The sequence below is a fragment of the Scylla paramamosain genome, chromosome 18 (genome assembly GCF_035594125.1).
Source record: "Scylla paramamosain isolate STU-SP2022 chromosome 18, ASM3559412v1, whole genome shotgun sequence".
Classification (NCBI taxonomy): Eukaryota; Metazoa; Arthropoda; class Malacostraca; order Decapoda; family Portunidae; genus Scylla; species Scylla paramamosain.
The window spans coordinates 17,317,201-17,329,733 of NC_087168.1; the positions used below are offsets into that span (position 1 = coordinate 17,317,201).

The 12,533-nt window shown below is 43.7% G+C and overlaps 1 protein-coding gene across 1 annotated transcript in view; it reads left to right on the forward strand.

Moving 5' to 3' along the window:
- Window positions 1-4,173, forward strand: part of LOC135109192 (uncharacterized) — an 89,552-nt gene extending 85,379 nt beyond the window's left edge. Inside the window, exons 18-20 of the mRNA XM_064020365.1 lie at window positions 237-329; window positions 994-1,171; window positions 2,929-4,173. Of these exons, the coding sequence (XP_063876435.1) occupies window positions 237-329; window positions 994-1,171; window positions 2,929-3,910 (1,253 nt within the window). The 3' untranslated portion in view covers window positions 3,911-4,173. The remainder of the gene's footprint in view (window positions 1-236; window positions 330-993; window positions 1,172-2,928) is intronic.
- The last annotated feature ends 8,360 nt before the right edge of the window (window positions 4,174-12,533 follow it).

A 12,533-nucleotide genomic window follows, 5' to 3' on the forward strand; every position in this document is an offset into this window, starting at 1 on the left:
GCGCGCGTTGTCTCTTATGTTTGGCTGTTGTTGTTATTCTTACGTACATTTTCATGTGGTCTTGTGAATTCTGAGAGAGAGAGAGAGAGAGAGAGAGAGAGAGAGAGAGAGAGAGAGAGAGAGAGAGAGAGAGAGAGAGAGAGAGAGACTTCAACTTCCCAGCCCCTTCTAGTGCAGCGTATAGTTTCCCTAAAGCCTGTTCGTCACGCCATAACCCCCCTTGCCTCCCGGTGCAGGGCCGTGTTGTGCCGGCGTGGTGGGGATGACCATGCCTCGCTACTGCCTCTTCGGGGACACTGTCAACACCGCCTCCAGAATGGAATCAACAGGTGAAGCACAGCACTCAAGAAGTTGCCAGGATTCTTGTGGCACTAACTCACTTTCTGCACTTTTCTCTTCCTCTAATGAGAATTCAGCTTTTGATAAATTTACATATCCTTTGTCAGTGGCATGCCTTCTCCGCACGCATCGTTAAATTATTCGATGCAAGTTTATGGTAAAATAATATAGTGTTTTCCAAAAGATATCAGTATTCTAATTTCTCTCTCTCTCTCTCTCTCTCTCTCTCTCTCTCTCTCTCTCTCTCTCTCTCTCTCTCTCTCTCTCTCTCTCTCTCTCTCTCTCTCTCTCTCTCCTCTCTCTCTCTCTCTCTCTCTCTCTCTCTCTCTCTCTTTTTCCATTGTCATCACCTCATTTTTTCTTATTTTCTTTTCTGCATTTTTCAAAAAGTGTGAATACGTGCCTTAACTTTTTTCTTTATTATCATTACCCTATTTTCTTCTTTTCCCTTCCCATATTCTCCAGAATTATAAACAAATCCCTTAATTTCTCTCTTCTTTTATTATCACCTCATTTTACTCTTTTCCTTTCCCGTAATCTGATAACACCCATTGTCTCCCTCAGAAGTTTTATAACATAATGAAAACTCCACACTAACACGACCCCACAGTCTTCACGAGGTGCAGTCTTGTCACGCCCGTCTCGCCCTCACAGGTTCCGCGTGGCGCATTCACGTGAGCGAAAAGACGTGGTCGGTGTTGCGGGACGTGGGGGGCTACCATCTAGAGTACCGCGGCCTCACCAAGCTCAAGGGCAAGGGCGAGATGAACACCTACTGGCTACTGGGCAAGGAAGGCTTCAATAAGGAACTGCCGGTGCCCCCAGAGATAGGGTGAGTGTGGCGTGTTTGGCGCGTGGGGATTGCCATGACCAGATGACACAGGATAGATAACGACGTGTGACTCTCGGCCCATATTTTCAGACGCTCTAGATCAGTGGCTCGCAGACTTTGTTAAGACCATAAGAAAATAAGGGAAGCTGCAAGAAGCCATCAGACGTCTATACGTGGCAGTTTCTGTATGAAATCTACGAGTACCTACCTATTTCCGCCTATAATCCCCATCCATAAATTTGTCTAATCTGATTTTAAAGCTTCTAATGACTCAGCACTAACAACCTGATTACTGAGTCCATTCCATTAATCTACTACTCTGAGAACCAATTCCTTCCTCTCTCTTAATGGCGCACTCAAGAGACTTGACGGCGCACCAAGCCTTTAGTCAGTGTGGTGCAGAGTTGCAGAGACACAAACTTAAGAGCATATACCTGTCTAGGAAAATTAGGCGGGGCACTTTGGTGATGGCCACAGCACATAGTTTGCGATTCACTGATCCAGACTCTCTTAAGGGCAATTTACTGAGGCCACAGCTGTGATTCATTGGTATCTCATGGGTGTAATTTTCCACTGACGATGCAAAACCCTTGTCAACATATCATTGGAATCCTCGAAAACCCAGATTACTTACATGGAGTCTTTTAAAGTGTAGAATCATTAAACGATCACTGGAATCATGAAAACGTTCTGAAAATCCTAATAGCGTCCGCATTATACATTTTTTTTTTTTCATTCCATTTCATTGGTTATTGATTCATGTATTTTTTTTTCATTTCCTTGCATCCTTGCTGTGGCGAATCAGGTATTCCCATGGGTAAGTCTTATATTACTTTAGTGTTGGTATTTTTTATTGGGAATCTGATTAAATATGTACAGAATAGATTGAGTTAAGTCAGGTTATGTTAGCTAAGTATAATTTAGGTTAGGTTAAATTTTGTTAGGTCCATTTACATTATAATTTACTTGGTCTTTGATACTGATGACTTGTCAAAGTAGAATCTGGCTTTAGTAAAGTGCATGCCTCTTTTTATTTCCCAGACTGCAGTCCTATAAGTGTCAGTATTATCGTAGGTCTGAAGTTAGATTGGCAACTCACCTACGTAAATACAATTTCCCTTAAGTTTTCCGTTTTGTTACTCGTGAGAGCGCGTCATTGCTACCTTCCTAATTTTTCTAATCATTTGTTTTATGGTTCACAATTTTCAGGCACAGTGAAGTTTGGCGCAACTCTGAAAGATATTAACGTTATTAGTATTTACAACTTCACTTCAATAACAACACTTTTGTTGTCGGATTGTGAATATGTAATATTTGCATGTTAATGAATTTCGGTTAGAGCGTATTTTTGTTTTCACACTTTAATGAAAGGAGTCCTATGCCCTCCCAGTGGGTGCAGTCATTCTTTGTCTTTCAACTGTTAAGAGTTTGTCGTCCACTGCCAAGCGAACTGCTATCCACAGTGACTTTCCATGGGCAGTTCAGAATCACGAGCGGTGCATAGGTGAATGGGTTACTTTGCTTTTTAGTCATTCTCTCTGCTGAGTTTTCTTTTACTTTATCCTTAATACAGTGAGTATCGTAATGAAAGGCAGAGGATAGTGAGTGGAAAATGTTGACTAAGGAAGGTTGATTGGATGTGAACAAGGTGCGTGTGCGTACGTGTACGTGAGAGAGAGAGAGAGAGAGAGAGAGAGAGAGAGAGAGAGAGAGAGAGAATGTCAGAGTGGCAGTGTGCCAGAGTCTGGTTCCCGCAGGCTGGACGAGGAGCTGGTGCGGCAGGGGCGACAGCACTACATGAACCGGCGGGATTCAGCGGTGGAGTCCCTCACCACGGCGCGGGGCTTCAGCTCCATTCAGGCGGCGCGGCTCCAGAGTTTAGCTGACGACGCTGCTGACGGGACCTCGCACAGTGCCTGTGAGGGCATCGCAGGCGCACTGCAAGAGGACGGGGAGGCATGTGTGGGCGGGGGTGTAGGATTGGAGAGGGACCAAGGGGAGGCATCCCAGGGCCCCTCTAGTGCTGGGCTGCCCAACGGCCGGGCGCTGGGGGGGGCCGCCGGGGCCACCGGGTCAGGTCCTGAGCCTCTCAGGAGCAACAAAGGCAAATCTTCCTCAAGTACAAAGTCTGCATCAAAAAGTAGCTGTAAGAACAGAAACCAAAGCGCAGTACCAAAGATCCCGTGTGGCATGGGCGTGCAGGGAATGCGGAGGCTTTCCAGGGACGGCAGTGACAAATCCCCAACAGGGCGGCCCTCCTCAGGGCCGCCACTCCTGGAGAACCACGTGGGTCACGCACCAGAGGGGCAAAGCTGTGAGTCCAGGCGGGGCAGCGGCTTACGGAGCCACCCACTGGAGGAAGGCATCGCGTCCGCTCCCCGGTGTTCCACCCCCACCAGGAGTCACCCGTTGCAGGAAGACGCAGAGGAGGCAGCGCTGCGGCCATCTTCCTTGTCTCGAGGGTCGCGTCGGGAGGCTTCGCGGGGCGCCACCCCTGCCCCTCGCTCCACCTCCCCGCCAGTGCTGTGCCACAACAAGATCTTCCCTCAGCACACAGGGACAGGGTCTGGGGCGGAGGGCCAGCCTACCTCCTGGGGCCACACTCCCTACACCTCCTTCCTCCCCCAGCCAAGGGAGGGGCCGGGTAGGGACCAGCAGTCAGGCACAACCGTTGAGTGTCAGGTGCATCCCTTCCTGCAAGACGCGCCGCCCTCTCCCACCGAGTCCACCATGTTGTGACCCTGGCCACCCCACCACTCTCCACGCCCCCCACCCTGCCTCCCAGCCCCTTCATTCCCTCCCACCAATCCTATCTGCGTGTCAGCAGTTATCCATGGATGGAACGCTGCGCTCCGCTATTCTCTTCAGGTGCCCCTTGACTATCCCTCTCCCTCTCCCTCAGTCAGTCGCAAGAAACACAGTTCTTCCCTCCAGCTCTCACTGGAGTCACCGTTCGGGCTCTTCCCCTTTGTTCTTCCTTTGATTCCCTTTCATTATCAAGAGCATGGCATTCTTTGTATTATGATATTTTCCTTTGTGCCACATTGCATATAGTGTTCTGCTGACTCAAGTGTGTGTGTGTGTGTGTGTGTGTGTGTGTGGCTGGCTCACTTTCAGCAGCAACATCACCAGCAGTGGCAGGGACCTTCCGTCACCTTGCACCACTACCATCACCACCACCACCACCATCGCCGCCACACATATCACACTTCCCCCCTCCCTGCCCGGCCCATCAGAGCGCTTCCTTGTTCCCCTTGGCATGGGCGCCCACACCCTCCCCTCCTTGACGTGGCGGTGGGTGGCATGGGCAGGGTGCAGGTCCTCCCTCAGCAGGCCACTGCAAACAATGGTCTTAGTTCTACTTTTAGATGTATTCCAACTGCAAGTTAGGAACTGCATAGCTCTCACAGAATTCGTATTGTATGTACATTTACTTTCATCAATTGACCCTTTTTCGTTTTCCACTGAGAACTAACTATTTTTACAGTTTTCACTTCACCACATCTTTCAGAAAAAAAAAAAAAAGTGGGATAAAAAAAGACTGGCTGAAACTCCTCCTGTCCCTTCGGTATTTTTGAAAGTCTTGTCTGTGCTGTACAGTAAATATTTTTATAGTAATACTCCCTTGAACTTTCCCAAGAACTTTTATATATATATATATATATATATATATATATATATATATATATATATATATATATATATATATATATATATATATATATATATATATGCAACTTGGCCTGTCGTATCCCCATACAGGAAGGTACCTCATTATATCATCTCAGAGCAGAACCCCTAGTCATCTCATCCTTTTTATTACCACATTTTTCTAATTCATGCATCTGTGATTTTCGACTTCCTACGTGCAGGATGTTAGCGTAGGCTGTGTGGGGTGCAGGCTGTTGCTTTAACTGTGGCTGACTGTCTGCGCCTGCCACAATCAGTATTCTCAAACGCTTCGGCGTCCTATCTCTGCTATACTTTGAAGTGGTTCTAGTGGAGGTTATTGGGGTTTTCAAGGATGTTTCTGCAATCGTTTGACAAAAAATTCTGCATCGCTTGGAAAAACATGTCCATGAGAACCCGTAATCATCTCTGTGCTTTGAAAATAGTCCTCAAGAATGCGTTAAGTGTTTGAGAATACAGACCGTGACTAATAATGGCACCTGCTGCTCCATACATCATAACACTTTCGTCAAGTGAGTCATACGTTTAGGACATAAGCGTTGTAATGGATCTTGGGCGGCGTTTTTTGTACACGAAGTGTTTTGTAGAAGGACGCAAAACAAAACTAGATATCAAAAACCGTAGTAGTGTTGGTCGGAACATCAAGATTATGCGAACCATAGCTTGCAACGGATCCCGTGAAGATCAGCCACCACAGCTGCTGTTGAGTTGGCCTGAGTTGGGTTCTGTTAAGCTACATCCGACTTGGGAATCTGACAGGACTAAGTTTAGCCAGCTACTGGTCAGGGCTTGTTGGGTACGGACAACTGATAACCGCGTAAATTGGTATTTGCACTCTAACTTGACCACTTTCTGGCAAGTTGTTAATGACTTCGGAAAAGATTAGTCAGCCGACCACCAAATCGGTCATTATCGCCTCATTTTCACGCCCGAGTTGTACTTGTCACCGACTTCCGGTATACTGACCTGTGGCCGAATTTCAGCGCTTGGCATTAAGAGCTGCTATTGTCTTGGCCATTGATAGTAAAAAGATCACCTAATATTTATCTAATGACCGGTAATCGACCTTAATGAACTCTATTGATTTTGAAACGTCAGGCAAACGAACACAATTAAGCGTACTTCATATGATCTACTGGTCAGGATCAGACAATTTTGAACATGTTCAACATTCAGAATTGGCGAGGCCAAATGAAAAACTTCAGCCAAGTGAACCGTCTCATCCCTAAACTAGGACAACCTATGAACGCCCTACTACTACATTAGCGTTCCTGTCAGTCATCTTTTGCTAAGAGGTCTATTGGAAGACTTGCGTAAAGATAGATTACTTAATCTGATCTAACTCAACCTACTTTAAGCTAGGCTAACAATCAAATCCAGCCTAACGCTACCCCATCAACAAAACAGCTGGAGTGGGTGATCTTCGTGTGTTGCAGGCTACTCCGCGGCAGCCACACAGAGCAGGGTGTTGGGAAGACTACAGAAGTGTCTCCGGATCGTAACGATCTTGCACAAACTGTCTCTCTCTTAGTAATTCAAGATCTTTCGAACGTGCAGCACTCTGCAGTCACGTAGAGGCCTTCAGGGAGCTGTGGTATTGTCCCAAAGGTCTCGAAGAACCCTAGGTGCGCCGCAAACATCCTTGAGCTCATATGAGATGACGAGTAAACAGCCTCTCTTTTTCCTTCAGCATTGCCAAATGTGTATGATTAGCGAGTGGTTGGTTGATTGTGATTTTATCACACAGCGAGTGAAGTATTCCTCCTCCTCCTTTTATCTCTTCCACATCTTCATCCTCTGTATACTCCCTCCTGTCTCCTCCTGATGTATGCTATTGGTGATTCATTGGATAGATGCTGGATATGATTGGTGGCTGGGTAAACGGGGTGTGGCTACTCCACCAAGTTAAGTTGAACGGGCTTCAAGTGGCGTACTGCGGGACACCAACAGCTTGAGTGGCCAGCAGGGTCTTTCTCTTCCACCTCCCACTATCCTCCTGACCACATCTGAGAGGCACAAACTCTTCTTAAGACGTTCCATATCAAAATGTTGACAGATTATAGTTAAAAATAAATGTTTTAAATCAATTCCTGTGGTAATTTGTCTAGGGTGTGGTAGATGCTAGGTCCAGCCAGACGACATGACACTTGTAGACTGGTAAAATTGCTGTAGGACATAACTACGTACTACTCTACTCCATGGAGCTTAACTACACACACACACCATTCCTCCTTTGTTGTGTAGAGGTGCAATCAAAACTTAGAGTGTAGGACTGTAGGCATGTAGCAGATGTGTGTGCGTTGGTGTGTATGTGTTCGTGTTTTCATTCATTCATTTTTTTTTTTTTTTTTTTTTTTTTTTTTTTTTTTTTGAGGGGGGGAGTATAATAAATGCAGGGACGTACGTACGTGTGTGTGTGTGTGTGTGTGTGTGTGTGTGTGTGTGTGTGTGTGTGTGTGTGTGTGTGTGTGTGTGTGTGTGTGTGTGTGTGTGTGTGTGTGTGTGTGTGTGTGTGCGCGCGTGCTTGTGCGCGCGTGCGTGCGTGCGTGAGTCCATTGTTGCTGGTTTAGGAGCCGTATTCTCCAACGTTTCAGGGTCTTAACTACTTTGAACAAGCTCTAGTAGAATTCGTTTTTTTTTTTTTTTTTTTTTTTTTTTTTTTTTTTTTTTTTATGATGATTCAACAAGAATTCTACATCATTAATAGAAAAAAAAAACAGTTATTGAAACAGGTTAATCTCTTGTGTGGCTTTTGAAAATAGTCCCGATGAGAGACCAAAGCGTTTCTGAACACGGACCTGAAGCAACTTTGCAACAGTCCCTGCGTGTAGAACGAGTGAATGTTGTACGCTGGTTCAGCTGATCATATCTCAGGCGGGAACAGTTCTAGGTCGGCGGGTAAGGGGCGATAAGAGTGAGTTGAGGGAGTGAGCCGGCGAAATGTATGATTAGGCGTGCCAGAAAACCTTTTGGGACTGGGATGGCAGACGGCACAGCAGCGCACCGTAACCGTATCACAATGACATCCCTCGAATCAAAACTAAGGACTCTTCTCACACGTTCCGGCGTCTTATCTCGGCTGATTTTGACAGGCTCTGGTGAAGGTTACTTGGGTGTTCAAGGATGTTCTCTAGTAACAGCTTAACAAGAATTCTGCGTCATCAGTTGAAGAAACAAGACACCCGTGAGGTCTCTGTGGCCTTCGAAAATAGTCGTAATGAGACTCTACAACGTTTCCCAATAATGGTGTGAATCATTCAGTCAAGATTAAGCATCTGGAAACTCTTACACTTTCATAACATCGTCAATTTTTCCACGGTTAGAATCGTTTGTCTGATAACGACAACCTAGTGTCATATAGCTGTTGACTCGTTGCTTAAAACCCATGCAGCTCAGAACAATTTAATTCTTGGTTCATATTTCCACATATATTACTGGAAATGGTTTAAAATCTATGGTTTCACTTTTATCTCTAGTTGTACGTACATCCAGGAACAACATTCAAAAGCATTTCGCCGCCTATCGCGACTACTTTTAACAGGCCATGGAAGATAATGGGGGTTTTCAGTATTCTAATGATACTTCACCAGGGATTCTGCACCATCAGTGGAAGAAAAGAAAACTCGATGAGGATCTGACTAATCATCTCTATGGCCTTTGGAAATAGTCCTGATGAGGGGCCCAGAGCGTTCCAAAACTCGGATCCCTGATATTTCATAAGTAAATGTTAATGTTCTACTTAAACGTTATGATATACGCTTATATTTCTAATGTTTTCACAACAGATGGCGTGTGTATTGTTTTTAAGAGATGAAATTATACTTATGATTGTAACGTGACTATATATAACTAACAAGAAATGCGACTACCTACGGTTTTTCACGGAAGATGAAACTGGTTATGTATGTCTGTAACAAATGATGGATGCTATACATGCACTGGCGTGAGTTGCGACTATATAGTACATGACTGTTGACAGGATAAGATGTTTATTTTTTTTACTAACACAAGATGGATTATATACTCGTATATGACGTTAGGAGAAACCGAGAGACAAGTGGGCAGAGCTTATGGTAGACTCAAGGAGTGAAGGAGTGACGTAAAATAAGCATGAGAAGTACAGTCATGGACAGAAGTCAGTGAACTGCTTGCCTCAGTTTTTTTTTTTTTTTTTTTTTTTTTTTTTTTTTTTTTTTTTTTTTTTTTTTCTTCCGTAACCTCGTTTCGGACCGGTATACATATTTTAGATTTAGAAAGTTGTGCACCGTGGCCGTGGTAGAGAAGCCATGCAGTTCGCAAGTTAGGAGCAGTAACTATGGAAATCCTGGTAGTAGTAAGAGATGCATCATTGCGACGGCGAGTGAGAGAAGTGTCGATATAATCATATGTCAACTAACAATATGATAGACGGAGGACAGATCTGTTGACAGTCTCCTTAGAAAATGTGAAAAAAAAGTCAGCTGACCAGGGAACTTGAAATTGAGAGAGAACGCAGAAAACAGCGGAGGGGAACGTGACAAGTTGCCTTCTGACCACTGGTGTACGTAGTATAATCTTGAGGCCGAAGTAGTTACCAAAATGCAGAGATGGTTCACATGTACAGCTTCTCCAGTAGTGATGTCACGAAATCCAGTGGATGAGATAGAAATCGATATATGAATTATTGTTTATTTACGAGCTCAGCAAAGAACAAGAGTCTAGATAGATCAAGTTCAGTATTTTTTTTTTTTTTTTTTTTTTACACATTTCATGAAATATGACATCACTTCTTGGGACGACTGTACCTATTGTAATTCTGTATACACGTTGCGTTGCCGACGACAAACACGCACACTCGCCAGCTATGTCAATGCACTACACGCAGTTCTGGCTACATTTGTTTAGTACGAGTCACGCACGTGCAGATTTGTGTTCCGTACCGTTTGCGAGTCCATTACTTCATGTATATAATAGTAATATTTAATCGTGGATGTATGTAGACCAACCAGGCTTAAAGGTCACCAGTAGTGTGTGTGTGTGTGTGTGTGTGTGTGTGTGTGTAAGAGAGAGAGAGAGAGACGCCTCGGTGATATCAGACAAGTTGAATAATCGCTAAACCGAACGCTGTATAATGAAGCGCGAAGAAGCATGCACGGAAACCTTAATTTAGTTAGGTTAGGCTTAGATACATCAGATACAGATTAGGGTCAGTCAAGTATGGCGATAGGGACGGAACACTCATTAGACAGGGTAAACACCGCTGCACTTGAAAAGAGTAAACGAAGCAATGCAATGTAAATGCACTGCAGCCAGTAAATGTAGTAGACTCGAAACTGTGGGCGGTAAAGAGAACTGTAGACTGTTTAGTATTATTTGAAGATACCAAGGGACAGGGAAAGATGCAGACAAGGACGAGTGGATAAGGAACAGCAAGGGTAAAAATGCGAATACTAGACTTAAGCTTTGCCAGAGGAGCCAAAAAGGTGCGAGGGATAAAAGGAAGCGAGGAGGGCGTCACAACAGGATCGCATGACGGGACTGTGTTGGAGTGTGTGTGGAATGTTTGATACTAGGGAGTGTGTGTGTAGGATGTTATAATGAGTATTGAGGTGCAAGGTACGTATTGTTTGAAGGGTTGGTGTAGGGTTAGGATAAGAGAATATCATGGATTTAAAGAACAGACCAAAGAGTGTGTGTGTGTGTGTGTGTGTGTGTGTGTGTGTGTGTGTGTGTGTGTGTGTGTGTGTGTGTGTGTGCTACCCTTTTCATGTTCCCTCCACTCTTGCTGTTAATTCAGAACTTCACATCATCGCGTTGGGAAGAATAAAAAAAAAAAAAAAAAAGACAGGAAATCAAATATTACTTCAGGAAGCATTAACTGTATCGTTCTTTTGTTAGTAATTCTATGTGTAATGTTTTCAAGTTCAAATTACCCTAAAAAAATATTACAGTCACAAAATATAAAGAAAACATCATAAAGGATTATTCAGTGAATGTAAGATTTATTATTATTATTATTATTATTATTATTATTATTATTATTATTATTATTATTATTATTATTATTATTACTATTGATGTGTCATAAAGGCGACAGCTCGTGTCTTCCCCGCTGGCCTTGCCCTCACGCCCTTCCCTGCGTCCACCAAGCAAACAGTTCGCCCACCGCTCGCCTCAGCCAACCCCGGCGCTGGAGGAAGCAGGGAGACGTGACTTGATTGACTCTGGAACCATTTTCAAACATCCGGGCACCTTATCTCGACTTTTTTTTTTTTTTTTTTTTTTTTTTTTTTTTTTTTTATCCTCTTCCAGATGTTTCCAAGGTTTTCAAGGGTGTTTTCATGATTTTAGTGATACTTTGACAAGAATTCTACATCGCCAGTAGGAAAAACATCCTTGAGAACATGACTCTTTATCTCTGTGGTCTTTGAAAATAGTCTTGATGAGAGCCCAGAGTGTGTCAAAATAGTGATCCCAGAACGCGATCTTCCGGCGAACACTTTTTCTGTTGAACGCAGGGCTGTCTTCTGCCTGTGTCTCCCACGTAATCAACAAGTCTGTGATCCAAACACAATAATATTTTCTTAAGAGCTATTATATGAAGATGCTGTGTGTTAATAAATGAGAGGTGTATTTGTGTTGCTTGTTTGTATCCTTTCTGTGGCCTGTTTTTTGTGTGTAATTACATTCGCCTCTCTCTCTCTCTCTCTCTCTCTCTCTCTCTCTCTCTCTCTCTCTCTCTCTCTCTCTCTCTCTCTCTCTCTCTCTCTCTCTCTCTCTCTCTCTCTCTCTCTCTCTCTCTCTCTCTCTCTCTCTCTGTTATCTATCACGAAGCCTTTTTGAGAAGTTTAGAGTTCGAAGATATGATAATGTATTGCTATAGGACTCATGTGTAGACTTGCTGACTTCTCGCAGCTTCCCTTGTGTTCTTATCTGCAAATGTGTATAATGACCGTCAGACTGCTGATGGACGAGAGAGAGAGAGAGAGAGAGAGAGAATAATGATGGTTGACTCTCCTCATAGTTTGTTTTCATGAATTAATACAAAATTTTAAAGGGTTATGATGGATACATTATAAGTTGTCCATATATTCCTCCTCCTCCTATAACCTGAATGTTATCTCCCTGCGGGCGCCACGTGATCATCACACACACACACACACACACACACACACACCTGTTTGTTCACATCACTACTACATAGGAACATGACGCAACGTTTACAGAGCAACATCACCACCACCTCACCTCCAGCAGGCCACAAATAATGACCGCCAGCATACTATGGCCCCACTGAGATACTACATAGAAATTCAATGAAACACTAATGACGCACTAAATTTAACGTGAAATTCTAGCTGGTGGTTTTAATAATACACATAATGCATTATACTTGCTAAGAATGATGAAACGGTACACATTAATGATGTTCTAATACCATTATACTTCCTGTGGTATATTAATGTAATGAAAATATATTTAGTGGGGAGAAAAATTCAGATTCATGTTTTCTTATCAAAAACTTGGTAATGACGGTTGCAATAATGACAATGATCTATGCTTGTTTAGTATAGTTGGTGGTTTACTTATTACAGTAATATGCGCGGTAAAGCGAAAGGTATAAGGATGTTATGGGTATAAGCATTCTTTCAACCCTTAGCATTCATTGTTATTACTATACTCAAGCTCAGGT